Source organism: Microplitis mediator, chromosome 11, assembly GCF_029852145.1.
Source record: "Microplitis mediator isolate UGA2020A chromosome 11, iyMicMedi2.1, whole genome shotgun sequence".
In the NCBI taxonomy this organism is placed as follows: domain Eukaryota; kingdom Metazoa; phylum Arthropoda; class Insecta; order Hymenoptera; family Braconidae; genus Microplitis; species Microplitis mediator.
The window spans coordinates 16,296,307-16,313,807 of NC_079979.1; the positions used below are offsets into that span (position 1 = coordinate 16,296,307).

The 17,501-nt window shown below is 29.3% G+C and overlaps 1 protein-coding gene across 1 annotated transcript; it reads right to left on the reverse strand.

The window, feature by feature from the left end:
- Positions 1-213: 213 nt before the first annotated feature.
- On the reverse strand, positions 214-3,000 carry LOC130677400 (uncharacterized). Its single transcript, XM_057484148.1, has 3 exons — positions 2,570-3,000; positions 2,008-2,500; positions 214-1,933 (listed from the first exon to the last, which is right to left on the reverse strand). The coding sequence occupies exons 1-3, from the start codon at positions 2,681-2,683 to the stop codon at positions 651-653; spliced, it is 1,890 nt and encodes a 629-aa protein (XP_057340131.1). The 5' UTR covers positions 2,684-3,000; the 3' UTR covers positions 214-650.
- Between the last annotated feature and the right edge of the window lie 14,501 nt (positions 3,001-17,501).

The following is a 17,501-nucleotide window of genomic DNA, read 5'->3' on the forward strand; positions in this document are numbered from 1 at the left end:
CAGAAGTAAAAACTACATTTTTGTTCATATAAATAATATTTTTTAAATTATGTCATCATAATATCACTTATTTAAACAGGAATTTTAATCGATGACTTTATAATTACATAACAAACGCAATTTTATTGATAATTAACATTTGTTTAATCAATTTAGAGTTTATTTACTTTATTAATAATTGTGAATGACATATTATTACTGTGCACTGTAAAAAATTAGCGGAGCGGATAATTGCTCATTTTTTTAATCCCCTTGGAGTAGAATTCACTCCGAAGGGATAGAGTTTTATTTACTATTGAAAATCCGGTCCGGAGTAAAATTCACTCGTGAAAAGCGTTTCTTTTAAATATTTAAACTTTGGATTGGAGTGAATGCAGATTGAAATAAAACCTGTAATCACTCTAAGTTCACTCCCAATTTTTACAGCGTGATAAGGAAAAATTAGACCACAAACATTATTGCAGTGTTTTGATTTTAAGTGAATTAATGTTAAAAAATTTTTGATAAATACAAATTTCAAAATTTTTCATGGCTTGTAAATGTATTATTTTAAAACCTCACGACAATACTAATACGTCAATAATTTCAGGGGCATACGATTTCTTTCAAATCGATATACTAATTTAATAAAACAGATCACGCGATGGTTGCTAGTAGTTGTATGCTTCAGCCATTTCTCTAACAATAAATGCAATTTTTCGACGCACTCTAAATTTTCTTAATTTCAATTTTCGTAGATGTCTTTTATGAGCTTTTGTAATTTTACTAATCATTATTTCTATAACCAACACAATGACCGTCCACAAAACCGATAACCCCACCAAAATGTAATCAAACTCAAACCACCCAAAATCTAGTTGGTCATATTGCTTAGCCTTTTCGATTCTTTCAGTTAATCTTTTCATTCGTAGCAAACGCTTAAATAGAGAACGTTTCTCAACGTAACTCCATTGACCGGTCTCGAAAAAATTCATCGCTACTTTATCAAGTTTATTCTTTAAGCCCCAATTTTTACGACTTACGACTACATCGTATTCATTAAAGTATACATTTTTTGACAAATGTAAGTCATCGTGTAACTTATCAGGGAGAAAATCAGAATAAATAACGCAAGCGAATGACGGATTTTTTAAAATTATTTCTTCACAATAAGGGTAAGACACTAATGCACTTTTATGAAGATATTGTTTATCAGAATCATTAGACCATATTTTTGTATTCAATATCTCTTCATGAATCCTTTGAGGATAGTAAACATCAAATTTATTTTTATACAAATCATGTAATGTTTCAACATTTTCGCGAGCTGGTCTCGTCAACATCGACGCTATTTGCCCCTGCAGTGCAGGATTGAAAATCAACATAAATATTGAGGCGCAAAAAAATGTAATACGTATAGGCAATCTATTCAATGGTGATCGTATGCCCATATTTAGTACCAAAGATAACATGTCTAAAAAAGCTAGGCGTAAATGGAAATTACTGTTTATACAAAATGCAATCAGAATTAGTGTCAAAATAATACATGACATAGTGACAGTTTGATAATTGAAAAAATTATCTGTTATTTGATTAACTATCGGTATAGTTTTTTGCTTTTTTGTTAATATCACGTACCCTTCCTGATTATAGAAAGCCATAAAATCAATGTGTTCATTATTAACAAATTTAAGCGTTTTAAATGGAATTTGTAAATCGTATGTACCGTTAAAGACTAATGCATGAGGATCAGTGTACATTACCAGCGTACTGTTAGAAACTGACATGAGGTTTTGAAAAAAATAATAATTGATAGATGGATAGAATTTAAATAATTCTGGTCTAACTTTACCAATTGAAACGTTTTTTTCCAAACCGAATCCAACACCTGTTATTGGAAAGCCATCAAGAAATTTCGTTTTGTCGAATTTCAGACTTTGACAAATTTCCTTATCTACAAAAATGGAAAAAACAACATCATTTATTTATTTAAACAATTAATAAAAAAAAATTTTATATGTATAATACCATTTACGAAGGGTTGACTGTACAAAGTCATTCGATCCTTCGGTTCTTCAATCATTTCTACCTGAGTCCAAATTTTCGGTGCGTAGTTGGTGAACGGGTTGAGAGTATAAACCAGCGTTTCATTTTTGGACTCATGACGACATATGAAAAAAGACGAAGAAACTTCTAGTGCCCACAACAATTTCAATACTTTCGATGCAGCTTGACACTTTGTTCCAATTATCAAAAACCAGGATTGAATATTCCAAATATCAGACGATTTTATTTCGTCAAGAATTTTTTTTAATGTGTCAATTGGATCAGCAGATAGCACATACGTTGGGTACCGAGGATAGTGTTTCTCTATATTTTTTGATGAGAACTTATTATCAATGACAACAACAGACCCGTCAATAATTTCATTTTTTGTAATCCCGGCAACAATATCAATCAAATTGGCAGAAATAACTACCGGATTCAGTTGATCAGCAAAACATAACTCGAGTAATTGCTTCTATTAATAAAAATTTTCTTTAAATAATTTCATTTTTAAATAATTATAATTCAATAAAAAACTAATTACCGTGTGAATGTGAGAATTTGAAGAATCTGGTGCTAGAAAATTGATCCTAATGTCATTGCATTTGGTCACATTCACAATTATTAAACACAAAATAAAATAAATAATCCCCGTCATTATAATAAATAAAAATTATTTACTGCTTTATTTGGAGCTTTATTGTTACAAGAATATTTTTTTAAAAAATTCAATAAATAAATAGCTCACGATATATGTGTCTACTCGGACTTGTCACTCATGACTGACGCAATGAAGTGGCTAATTTGAAAGCATATACATTTCATTAGTCGGTAAGGATACGTGTCCATATGTCAGGATGCCAGCGATTTTTATCACGCAACCACTTACTTATCGTCAAGTATAGTACGTTCATAGAAATTACCAAGTACATTTATAACGATTTTTTTCAGTTTCATTTTACTACAAAAAAAAAGACTCATTCTCATAGCATCACAACTGTTCAAATAGTCCTCAAATACACGGAGAAATTATTCTTGTTTAAAATGCTATGGTGTCATGGTAATGCCGGACCATGTTGACCACATAACGCACTGTTAGAAGTATTTATTTGAGCCAAATAAATATTTAATAATAGTTAATAAATGGTTTATTAAATGAGATTTATTTGGGCCAAATAAGCCATATCTTAATAGTTAATAAATGGCTTATTTGAATAGAAAGAAATGACACATGAAGTTAATTAAGTAAGGTTATGACAAATAATTTATAGGACTGTTTAATTTTATTTTTTTAAAGAGAATAACACACACAATTAATGTTAATTGAAGATAAAAATTATTATACAAAAAATATAAAAAAAATGAAACATTATAATAAATTTTTACTAACAATCACACTCATTCCATTCAAGTTTATAACCTTAACTTCATGTGTCATTTCTTCCTATTCAAATAAGCCATTTATTATCTATTAAGAAATGGCTTATTTGGCCCAAATAAATATCATTGAATAAATCATTTATTAACTATTAATAAATCTTATTTGGCTCAAATAAATACTTCTAACAGTGCCAAAATTGAAATAAGTGCATACAAAATTACTGTGACCATAGTAGAATTTACAATGGTTACAATAATTTTTGATAGCGTTGTCAATTTTACTATGGCCATAGTAATTTTTCCATGTGTTTACTTCAATTTCCGTCAGGTGGCCGACATGGTCCGGCATTACTATGACACCATAGAGCCGGTGATCATGGCCGAGCAGCCTAAGGCGTAAGACCTAGGTCTCTCGAACTTGATCACTGCCAGGCGTGGGTTCGAATCCCAGCGGTTGCCGAAAGAATTGTTCACACAAAGCATGTAAGGTCTTTCAGCCCTGAGGTTCGTCCCGTCGCTGATCCATGAATTCGATCTGGTTTCAAAATTGAATTTGATTTGGTTGAGGTGTGAATTTGATTCGTATATGAATTCGACTCGATTGACTAGATTGGGTATGCCCAAGGCCTTATAATATACATATATATATATATATATATATATATATATATATATATATATATACTGAAAAAAAAAATGATACCATAGCATTTCAAACAAGAATAATTTCTCCGTCTACGACTCAGGATTACCCAACTAAAGAATAAAGTCTAGAAAAAAAAAAGTAGTAATGATTTTCTTAGCATCCGCAGGAAGCAGAAGTACAAAAACAATTAAGCTGCGGACGTAAAAATAGAAATAAATGAGCGAGGAAGAATATTATCTAATAAGCAACATGATCACAAGGGAAAATGGTAGACGTTAAGTCAACCGGGACAAGGGAATCAGGAAAACGATACTCATCGGTAATTCTCTGGCGTACATCTCTGGTTACTTTCTTCTTAACTTCCCAGGTTGAGATCAAGCTTCCAAGCATGATACTCGTCCAGACTCTCAAACTCTAAACCGTAACGAACTGATTCTTTTTCTGAGATTGTTCATTCGTTAACAAGCGCACTAAACAACATGGTATTTTTTTTTACCATGTAATTACTTTTGTAATTTATAATAAATCCTAATGCAGACATTGACAATTTAATTTGAAATTTCTATAAATTTCTCGATTTATTGACAATAAAAAAAAAAGTAATTTTTGAAAGCTCACGAATCCGTAAGCTTGAGATCTATTATCAAAGTATCTTCCAAGTCGAAATGGAAAAAAAAATGTTTACCAACTTGAATTATGCTCTTCTACTTTCTTTGAGAGTTTCAGAGGGTGCAAAAGCTAAATCCAAGTCGACTGAGTGGAGAAAAAAAATTTTTTCAGCGGCATACATCCGTAAGTTTGAAATCCGTTATCTAAGTACGTAATAAGTACAACTGACATTAAACGTAATGGTATTCAAGAACTTTTCCGAGAGACATTTTAACTGAATTCAATAAAAATAAAAAAAATTTTTTTACTGCCCCCGTAAGTAAATAATTAATTTTTATGGCTTTTCAGCAGATACAAATTTTTTCAAAGAAATTTTACAATAATTTTAATAAAATAAAGAATTTTATTTCATACAAAATAATTTTATTTTTATAGATGCCCCATTTTGCCCCAAATAGGGGAGACCGGGGCAAGACGGCCCACCTGGGGCAAGAAGGCCCACCTCAAAAATTAACCAAAATTTTTTTTTTCATTTTTTCTTTTGATTATCACAAATTTAGATTATTTACTCATTTTTAGCCCGATACGTGAAACTTGGGGCAAAATGAACCACTGAAAAATTCTAAAAGAAAATGTATTTCATAGTATTATAACCTAGTCATGATTAATTTAATAGAAATATCATTTTTTGGTTAATTATATGGATTTGGATTAAAATAGAGCATTTGAAAAAGTTAAAAAAACCAATAATCAATTTTCTACAGAAGTGAAAAAATGACTCGTATTATATCAAAAAAGGTTATTTCGAGTAATATTAAAGTAAATACAGTTGTTAAAGAGAAAAATATGAACATTTGTTACGCGGGAAATTTTTTTACAATAAAAAAAAAAAAATTTTTTTTTCATTTTTTTTCGAAGGGGGCCGTCTTGCCCCAAAAAAAAAAAAGGAGCTTCACCAAAATTTTGGTGAATTGAGTTCAAGTTGGACAAGAGTAAATCGACTTGATGGTTAAAAGCCACAAATAATGATAACCGGCTTAGGTGGGCCGTCTTGCCCCGGTCTCCCCTACTCTGTTTTACACAAATTCCTAACAAACTCTAAATCGCAAAGCAATTTTCGGCAAATAAATTTTTTTTTATCGAATTTTGAGAATGGCTCGTTGTGCCCCAGATGGACCGTCATGCCTCGACTCCTATTTTTATTACACAGCATGAATGTTTGACGTACCCCGCATATATATACCATATATGAAAAATATATAATCAATATGGGACCATATAAGTGTCCAAAAACGATATATATTTTCTTATATATAATATAGTAAGTTTTAATATACTTAATTATATACGCAAGTTTATAAGTTAATACATGTGTTATATATATTCATAATCATATATGTAAACTTATAAGTTAGCACATATATGTATTACATATATTGATAATTATATATGTAAATTTGTAAGCTAGCACACACATATATATATATATATATATATATATATTTTGAACTCAATGTTTAAATCTTATAACAGAGAGAGGAAGACAGAAAAGAATAGATTTTATTTATTCTTACATATATGGGGAGACTTATATGGTTCTATATATCGAAAAATATACAAAAATTTATAAAGTTAAATACATGGTATTTATAATGTAATTTAATTAGTTTTTATACTATAATAATTACATTTATCATTAAAATTGTTATTATTAATAAAATAATAATAATAATAATAATAATGAAAATAATAATAATAATAATAATTAAATTTTTTTTTTTTTACATGTGCCATGTATAAATAATATTTATTTTTGAATATATTAAAATTATAAGTTTTCAAATATATAAATAATATATTGAAGTTATACGGAAATATATGAAAACTTATAAGAGAAAACATATATAGAAATATAATAAAAAAGGCCAAAATCTTTATATAGTTTTATATAAGATTTCATGTATTGTCACATATATATTTATATCTGTGACATATATTTTTTAGTATGTGTTTACCATATATGATATTTTCATGCGGGAGACTGCGAGATTTTTTAAAAGTATTTTTTTATTATAACCATGAGATATTAAATCACAGAGGCATTAAGTGAAAAAATAATAAAACAAATTGACGGCCATAAAATAAAAAATAAATCTCTAATCCGATACGTCAAAATTAGGCATTTAAAAATGTTTTATGATGACATTATAGGCATTGCGAAAGCTTTAGCGTGGATATGAACCCACGAAAAGGGGGAAATTGCAATTTTTTTAAAACACAAAAACCCAGGGGTCTGATATATACGCAAAGCTGGGCTGGGAGCATACAAATATAAAAGCCTTAGACGAATTTTATTTAGAATCCTCGACGCAACGTAACGCGGACAAATTACATGAACCCGACACGGTCACCCCTGGATGCTGAATCCTGTTCTATATAGATATAGGTCACCCCTCGATTTCTTTCCTAGCTTATAATACACTTTTACGTACAGACGCCATGCCATAAACGTAATGTCACGGGGGTGGTACTGAGCCCTACAGACATCCTGACGCAGTTGAGGGTGCGACCCTTTCTGCTGCTTTACTACTTGCCGTATTATCCGACCGACTCTCCCCCAATAATTTACTTTTACCTTCAATACCAAAGGCATCACATTCTTATCCGAAAAATCGGTAACTTGTGACTTTCGAGCTTGTACTAAAAAACGAGATTATCTTCTTATCTCATTTTTTAAACGATTTAGTCTATTACTTTTGTGAATATAAATTACGATTTTATGAAATTTCGAAACCGATTCGGGTCTTATTCTTCAAATAACATTTTCACGTCGATTTTATCAGACTAAATATAAGAAAAGATTCTTAATAAAAAAAAATTAAAGCTATATATATATATATGTATATGTATATAAATTTTTATGTAATAAAAGCCTCGTGGTGACGAGTTTCTTGCTGACTCTAAAAACAAAGTGTACAAGTAAAGACAACCTCTTACACTTAAGAGTATGAACTAAAATAATTCTGCTGGTTTACTTGAGAGCTTAAACTATTTATCAGTAATTACCATAAGATTTAAGTTCGCTTTCGATTTAAATTAAAAGTTATAAGCTTCTCGAAATCCCTATTATACACTGAAAAAAATAATCGCTAGCTGCTAGCGATTTTTTTCGTTAGCAGCTAGCGATTTTTAATCGTTAGCTGCAAGCGATTATTTCGCTAGCGGCTAGCGATTTTTTCTTTAGCAGCTAGCGATTTTTAATCGTTAGCTGCAAGCGATTATTTCGCTAGCTGCTAGCGATTTTTTCGCTAGCAGGTAGCGATTAAAAATCGCTTGCTGGAAGCGATTTTTTCGCTAGCTGGAAGCGATTTTTTCTTTAGCAGGGAGCGATTAAAAATACTGTTTTTATCATTAAAATATATATATATATATGAATATATATATATATATATATATTATATATATATATATATATATATATATATATATTATATATATATATATATATATATATATTCATATATATATATATTTTAATGATAAAAACAGTATTTTTAATCGCTCCCTGCTAAAGAAAAAATCGCTTCCAGCTAGCAAAAAAATCGCTTCCAGCAAGCGATTTTTAATCGCTACCCGCTAGCGAAAAAATCGCTTCCAACAAGCGATTTTTAATCGCTACCTGCTAGCGAAAAAATCGCTAGCCGCTAGCGAAATAATCGCTTGCAGCAAGCGATTTTTAATCGCTAGCTGCTAAAGAAAAAATCGCTAGCCGCTAGCGAAATAATCGCTTGCAGCTAACGATTAAAAATCGCTAGCTGCTAAAGAAAAAATCGCTAGCCGCTAGCGAAATAATCGCTTGCAGCTAACGATTAAAAATCGCTAGCTGCTAAAGAAAAAATCGCTAGCCGCTAGCGAAATAATCGCTTGCAGCTAACGATTAAAAATCGCTAGCTGCTAACGAAAAAAATCGCTAGCAGCTAGCGATTATTTTTTTCAGTGTATATTTTGTCTTTACATACATAATCACTAGTGATAAATATTTTACTTATCGTACAGGTTCATATGAGTGGAGCGCGGGAATATTCAAAATCAAAATGAAATTAATCACAAGATTTTTAGCCCGCGTTAATAAATGAGAGCCGTAATTTTGTTTTCTTTATTTCTACAATTTAGTAACCAAATAATAATTTTGAATTGAGGTAAAATGGGCAGCTCAACAACATATTCTCTATAATTGCACACCTCAAGTGCGAAAGCGCTGAGGGTGCTTTATGATCGCTCTAAATTTTTTGACTCATTCACTCACATTAAATTATCTCTAGACTTTTTCGATTGCACTAAAAAGGGTCAAATTTTATACCAACACAAAGACAATTTATTAAAGAATAATTTCGACCCAATATTAAGTCGATTAATTATTCCATTAATTAAATATAAATTATTTTCATCCCAGTGACACGAGTTGTCAATTGTCGTGTATGAAACTTAGTAGACCAAATAACTCTCGACAGACACAATTAATCGGCCTAACTTTTTTTTATTATCTTTGTATTTTTGATCACAAGAACCCTATTGAAAATTACTGTCTAAATCCTTTTAGTTTAATTGTAATTAATTAAAAACGTAAAACTGATTATTCACGAAAAGTTTAGCGGCCATTTTTATTTTTACTATTGTTATTGTTACAAAAGTAAATTTTTTTTTTCTTTTTTTCTCCCCATCATCTACTGGCAGCAGCACTAGCGTAAAACAGTAGAATTGAAGAAAAAGAGCGACATCTACAACAAAAATGCGGGATATTTAGAAAAAATTTAAATAAAAAAAAAAAATTAAACTGGAATTAAGAAATAAAATAATCAAATTAATAATTTAAAAGTTGAATAAAAATTCATAATAAAAAAAAAAAAAGTAATGACTAAAAATAAAATGAGCGATTGAGGTGTGTAATTTTGGATTTTCCGACATTTTTTTACCAACAGCATAAAGTAAAAATCGATAAATTTTTTAGCAAAATAAATTACTAAAAAAAATTTCTATTTTATTATTTAAATACGATTTCAAAAATTTGGATTACTCAACTTGCCTTTATTATCTCTGTTAAAAAAAAATTCATGCGACCCATTTTATCCTACTCCAGTATTAATTTATAAAAAAAATTTCAGACTATACATTTTGCCTCTTTTCGTATTTCTTAATTAAAAAAAAAAAAAAAAAAAAAAAGAAAGAAGTCATTTTTTTTTAACTCTGATAAAATACTTGACCTTCCTCCTAAACCCAGAAACGAGTAAAAATATTGCTTGCGGAATAAAAAAAGGTCGTAAACAATTTTTTGTCATTAACGAAAGGTGACGGGATAGAATTAAGAGCAAGTTGATTACATCGTTACTTCTTTACTCAGTTAGTATCTGAATCTATACCTCGAACTCTGAAAATCCTGAAACTACATTTGATGATAGTAAACCTCAACTCGGAAATAACTAGTTCATAGTACGTCGAACACCGATTTTAATGTTTACTTTAGTGACATCAAATACCGCGAGCGTCAGTTAAATTTACACAGCGATCATTAAACAGACAGGATCTAAAATTCCGAAACATTGATGGAGTTAAGCTTTCATCGGTTTTCATATGTAAAACTATTAATCAATTCTACCTTTTATTTATATTGAAAAAGCTTAAACATATATAAATAACGTTATCTATATTATATATTTAAAAGTTACGTTAATTGTTAAATAAAGCTACAAAATTATTTACAAAATCTACAGTACAGATATAGCAAGTGCTCTCGGGATTAAATCAATCCCAATGGATACTGTGCCAATCATTTCGTTTTAGAGCTCGCAGTAATTCACCAAACGGCCCTCGACACCGTGACAACCGTACGATTTACTCCGAAATCCCCCTGGAATTCGCTCCAAAACGAATCTTACTCTTATGCTTTTTTTTTATTTTTTTCAGCTTTTATTTATTACATACGCTGTATTTATTTTTAACAGGTAGTTTGCCAGGTTAAGTCTATCCGATTTTTAATCTCGTTATATAGTACAAAAAAAGTGACATTGTTAATCTACTTCTCCGTGTCCGCTTGAATCAACGCTAAATTTATACCTCCAAATTTAACGATATCGTTAATTTTTTTTTATAATTTATGGCTTTATTTTATTTTTCAATCGTTTTTCAATAAATAATCCCACGATTTATTTTTATTCCACGTGGTGTTTTTTTTAAATTTAAATTGATAGTAAATACGAAAAGCGGGCAAAATGGATCACTAAAAAAATCTCGAATGATATTTTTTCACTATTTCTATTCATCCATAATCTTTAATTAATTTTTTTATGTAAATATGACGTAGTCAGAGATAAAAAAATTCATGCGGGGTAAAATGGATCGCCTAAAAAAAAATATTAAAATTAAAAAAATATTTTTTGTTTTACAGATCTCACAAAATGTGAATAAATAAATTTTTAATTAAAATAGAACTTCATTAATTTCGATAAAATTGCAGTCAATTTTTTACTTGGCCAAAAATTTTAATTAAATTTCGATAAGACAATTTTAAAGTTAATTTTGGGCTTAAAAACTTTTTATTAAACCTTTTAGGCTGCAGGTTTTGTTCCACTCATCAGTTTATATATTAATTTTTTATTTCCGTAATTAATATAGATATATAAAGTATAATGTGAATCATCAAGATAGAAAATTTGCTATTCCCTCTAAGACCGCTTGGAGAATAGACTAATTTCATAATGACAAATTTACAATTCAACAGCAAAGCGTAATATTGAAAGCATTGTTACTGCGACACTCAACGTAATCGAATGTACATCTCAATAGGATATGAATCTTGAGAAGTATATATACACACTCTCGATAGTATATATGTTCTACGAGGGATAAAACCTGATTTCATATGCATTCGATGATACTGCTTCAATAAAACGTCAATTATTCTCTCATCATAACATGCAAATATTCACGCCGAAGATTTTATAATAATTATTGTCATTAGATACCTTTAATTGATACTATAATGTGGAGTAATGTTTAAATTATTAATTATTATATCAATGATATTTAAAAAATTTATAATTTAAACACCGAGCCCTTGGTCTAGATTTTCTATTGGATTCAGAGCAGTCTTCTGGAATAACGCTAGCACATAAAAGTACACTGAGAAAAAATTTCTCTTCAGACAATTAAATCGGTTTTGTTAAATTCTGTTAAACGAATATTTATTTGGGACAACTAAATTTTATTATATCAACATAATCTATTTTGTCATTTCTAACAAATGATTTAATAGACTCTATTTGGTTGACATTAATATTTCTCTCTCTAAGATAATAAAATCATTTGGTAAAGTTAAGAAAATATTTATTTAATAGACTACTAAATTATTTTATAGTGCCAACAAACTCAAATATTAAAGCAAAATATTATTATATTAACTCCAATAAATATTACTTAGACACAGAAAAATATATTCAATTAGAATAAATATATATTTGTTCGAGGTTAATAAAATAATATATATATAAGTGTAAAGTAAAAAAAAAAAATTTTTTTTTTTTTACCTAAAATGAACTTTTTATGTTTTTATACATTGAGAATAAGTATTCAAGAAAACATTAAATATCTTAACGTAACCCAAGATATAATACCATCAAAAAAGACTGTAGTCACTCTGTTGAATAACGGAGATGTAGCCGTTCTATAAATGCTTCAAGTCTGGAATATAAAAACTCTGAAATAAGTATCTTACCAGGGACACCACAAATGGTGGGCGCGATCTAGTGGCGAGCACTGAACTACTCCCGCTGCTGTTGGCTTGCATCAAGACTTAAACTAAAAGAGAAAAATTTTTCGGGAGAAATGATAAATATGGTGGAAAGGAAGTTATGGTGCTAGGCCGCAGCAGCCGGAGTAGTTCAGTACTCGCCACTAGATCGCGCCCGCAGCTTGTAGTGTCCCTAGTAAGAAACTTATTTCAGAGTTATTATATTCGCAGATAAATTATCAGAGTGACTCATACCTTTTTTTAATAGTAATACAGGAGTATCCCGTATTACACTATTACATTAATGTTTGATAGTAAATCAAATCATTTTGTTATCATAACTAAAATTTAATTGTCAGAAAAAAATCTTTATCTCAGTGTAGAATTAACATCCATACCACTGTCAGGAAGACTCTTAGTAGTCATATATATATTTGGAGTTCCAGCAGCCAAATGAAAAAGACTGGCTTGATCTGGACTACATTCAATTTTAGCATTGTAATCCAACAAAAGATTTCTCGATAGATGTTTTTTTTCTTTCCTATAACGGCCAAATGAAGAAGACTGGCTTGATGTGTACATTCAATTTTAAGGTTGTGATGTAATTTTTCAGATTTTCACTTATACTCATTGGAATTCCGAGAAACATTTTGGCATAAAAAAAATTTCATAACTAATGATTTAAATAGCTTTCTAAGAGTCCTGTGCTATAACTGCTGAAGGAATGGGTCAAATTCCTCCTCAACCATAAAAATCGGTTCATTCGTTCAAGAGAAACCGTTTACGAAAGAATTAAAAAAAATTTTTTTTTTAGTTTTTTTGAAATTTCGCATAAACGACTTAATAAATCAATCCCAAAATTAATAACTAAAAATAATTTTAAATATTACCGCTAATTTTTTGTGCGCACACAAACTGCGGATGTACACTCCCCCATTGCTATTTTAAATTATTGCGTGTGTATTAAAATTGTGGGGAGCCGTGTAAGAATGTCCTTAAGTTTTCTGCATATAAATATTTTAACAAAAATTTGTAATTAATAACTTTTAGACGAATAGAAAGAACAATAATTCACCACAGCCAAGCGGTTCACTTAGAATTTTTATAAAATTTTCTCAGCGTTTAAATTAACGGTATCTCACCGGCTCCGGGGAATCCCCAGCGGATAAACTAAATTTTATTACATCGCAAGAACAGTTGAAATAAAAATATGTTGTGTAAATCCACCAGTGACCGATTTATGGTCTCTGAAGGTATGTTCATACTTTTAGGTACGTGAAAACTATATAAATCTATATCACATATATTTACATATTGATATAATACTCATGCATACACAATTCGAAAAATCTTACATACATATAAAAATAAAATTATTTTAACTTTTTCATTGTTCCATTTTTGCATTTGAATTATAAATTATTAATGATAAATATTAAAATGGGGTAAGATGGGCCAATAATGAAAAAAAATTTTGAATTTACTCCACTTCAAATTTCTGATATTAATAAATATCAGCATTAATTATTCAGAAAAATTTAACGTGATGACCCGATAATTTTATTTAAAAGCCCGTGTTAAAAAAATTCGTTCAAAAGATACTTCAAAAAAGTTTAAAACTTGAACAGATTAAAATTTCTTAGTGTAACTTTTGTAATTTTGATAGTAAAAAAAAAGTTTATCTTGGACTTTATGCGACCGAATTTTGAGTCAAAAAAGAACGTTTTCAAAACATATTTTTACTATACATTTTATCCTAATTCCGAAAAAGTTCAAAAACCTCTAATTTGGAACTTTTTATGAACTTTTTGTGGTTCTTATGGGCCTATTGGTTTCTAATGGAACTTTTTCGTTTTTGACTCAAAATTTCCTCATATAAAGTTCTAGAAAAACGTTTTTTTTTTCACTATCGATATTAGAAAAGCTTCATAAAAGTTCCACTCGAAGTTCTAAACCATCTCAAATTTAAAAGCTCCTCAAGTCGAAGTTTTCGACTTAAAATAAAAAGACCTTAAATAAAAAAATTATCTGGTCACATTAAAAATTTTCTGCATAATTAGTGCTGATATTTTTGAATACCAAAAATGTAAATGATTGAAAAAAATGAATTAATTTGAAGCAGAATAAATTTTTTGAGTTTTTTTACACGGAAAGGGTCTAGTAATTTTTTTCCAAACTCATTTCTTAATCAAAATCTCTAAACACAAATTTGAAAACAGAGCTCAATACATACTGTAATTTAGCAATCTACGTTTTTATTTTTCAAAAATATTAATTTGTTAAGAGAAAAATGTCGACAAAGTTTCCGTTTACTGCGCAAGTGCAACAAGGATACTACCGTCCGCCGACTAGAGTGTGACCGAGAAAAAAATAGCAGACCTTTTTTAAAATAAACTAAAACTAAAACAAAAATAATAGACTGGAATAATAAATGAAATATTTTGTTCAATGTAATTACAAAATAATGATTTTAATAAAGTAAACAGAAAAAAAAGTATAATATTAAATTTTCTAACAGAGTTTTAATTAATCTACCGTCAATCCCTAACAGAACATCTGGCTAAGGAAATTTCAACGGATCTCTGTCCAATAAGATTACGTTTAGTTGAACTTGTTCAGTACAATATAGAGATAGAGTAGTGAGTAAGGTTGAGAAATATATATATTTGCATTATTCCATATTCATGAAATTCAATGTAAAAGTTTCTAGCAACAGAGCAGTAATTCTTCCCGAGCATGTCAATCAGAGGCGCTGATGTTTTTTCCTCTGCCACACCTATATACACTACGGAGTAATTCTTCAGAATTATAGCCATCAAGATAGGGATAAAAAAAGGTAGGTAAGCTTTAACAAATTTTTTTTTTTCTACAGATAACGAAATCAGAGTCACGATCCCATTAATCGTTGTTGTTTTTGTATTAAGCGAAGCTGATATGACAGCGTAATATTTATATAAACGATCAATTAGTGTCAGGGCTGGCTGGGGCTGGTATTGGTAAAGCACTATCGTATATCATAATCAGAGGTCTAAGTGGAGGACGTGAAACAGCAGTGGAATATCATTGGGCTCCGAATGCATTTCGATAATGTGTTACACTACGACCAAACGGCTAATGAACCTCCTCGATAACATGATCAAGTTGCCCCGTTCTAAGCTCTATATACGCGAATCGATACTCAAATAAACCTGTATTTACCCTAATGCTATAAAGAACAATTTATTGTAATTGCCTTCGATTATGGGAAATTTGAAATTCAAAAAAATATAAAAATTTCGATTCTTTTGAATTTGAAAATTTTTTTAATATTTTTTTAAGAGAAACTTCAGGGTCACATAGGGGAAGGTGAGGTAAAGTGGGCCCCGTAAGCTAGAAATGGGATTATCTTTACTTTTTTTGTACTCGTGTCCATTAAAATTGAAAAATCGAAAATTAAGGGCAAAATGGGCCCTCATTCAAAAAAATTGTGAAAGACAAATTTATTGCTCGTTTTACTTTTTTTGAATTCTTCACTTCAAATATGCTATGAATAAGCTGTGTTTATAGTAAATTACGAATTTTAAAATATGGGGCAAAGTGGGCCCCCTCTAAAAATTTTGTCATAAAATTGTTCTCTATTTGCTTTACTTTTTTTAAGTTTATTTCAATGCATGCTGAATTAATATTTTTCAAACAATGTTCTTTCCCGAATTCTTACAGTTCTCAGTCCATTTTTCTTTCAGACGAATAAAACTTTTGCACATGCGAAAAGAGATATAAACCTAATTAGTAATAAGTAATTTTGTAAGACACAAATAAGCTAATAAGTAGAACTAGGAATTTTGCTTCTATTTAAAAATAACAATTAATAATTAATGGTGTCAAATTTGGAAATTACAGTGGAAATATTGGCCGCATAAAAAATTTTTTCAAATAAAAGTTGTAGGAAATTTTATTTCCTAGAGAAAATGTCTCTTATATTTGCTTTATACGACCAATATTTTCACCGTAATTTCAAAATTAAGATTTTCATAATTAACAAAAATTTGAATAATTCATTATGAATCTCAATATTGAAATTACGGTGAAAATATTGGTCGCATAAAAAAATCATAAGAGACATTTTTTTTATAAAAATAAATTTCCTACAACTTTTGTTTGAAAAGTTTTTTTATGACTAATATTTTCGCCGTAATATTAAACATTTGAACCATTCATTTCAAAGTGAAGGCAAAAATCTTGTCCCTACAAATAAGTAATAAATGAATAGTCGTCAAAAAGTAAAGGTGACTTATTATGAGCCTTGTTCATAGAAAATTTCAGGGTGCCCACTTCGCCCCCAAATTTTTGAGGCCTTCCTAATTTTAGGTGGGCCCACTTTGCACCACCCTCCCCTTAATGATATTTAATTATATAAATGCTATTTTTTTAACACAAAAAAAGAAAATTTACAGTGGAGTCGATTTAAAAAAAAATTGTGTTCCGTCGATAAATTATCGATAGTCGTTATATTATCGATAGTCCAAAATTTATTTTTTTGACAGATGATAAGAAAAAATATTTTTAAATAAATTTGTTATCAACAAGCGACAAAAATTGTTTTTGTAAAAATTCAATCGATAATTTTTCAAAAAAAGTAATTTAAAATTTTTTAAAATATGTGAAAGTGAATCGACTAAAAGTTTCAAAATAGAGAAAAAATTTTGTAATTAGTGAGTTTAATTTAAAATAAAACACGACTGAGATAAAATAAATTGATTCTCTTGTATATATGTATATGTATCGTAATTAAAGTAGACAAAGATCTATCAGATTCGATGTCTATCCTTTAGGCTTTAACACAACCCTCCAATTTATTTAGTTCGTTTGATTTCTTTCTGTTCTTCGGACGGCCACAAGCTGATACGTCCCAACTTAATTGGAAGTGATTGAACTGGCACTATGAGATCGGTTAAATCTTTATTGCGTACAATGTAAAGAAAAAAAAATAAATAAAGTAAAGTAAAATAAAAAAAAGTTGGCTGAACTGAGGAAAAAAAATAAAAGTCCATCGGAGCGATATGAACAAAACGATGGGGG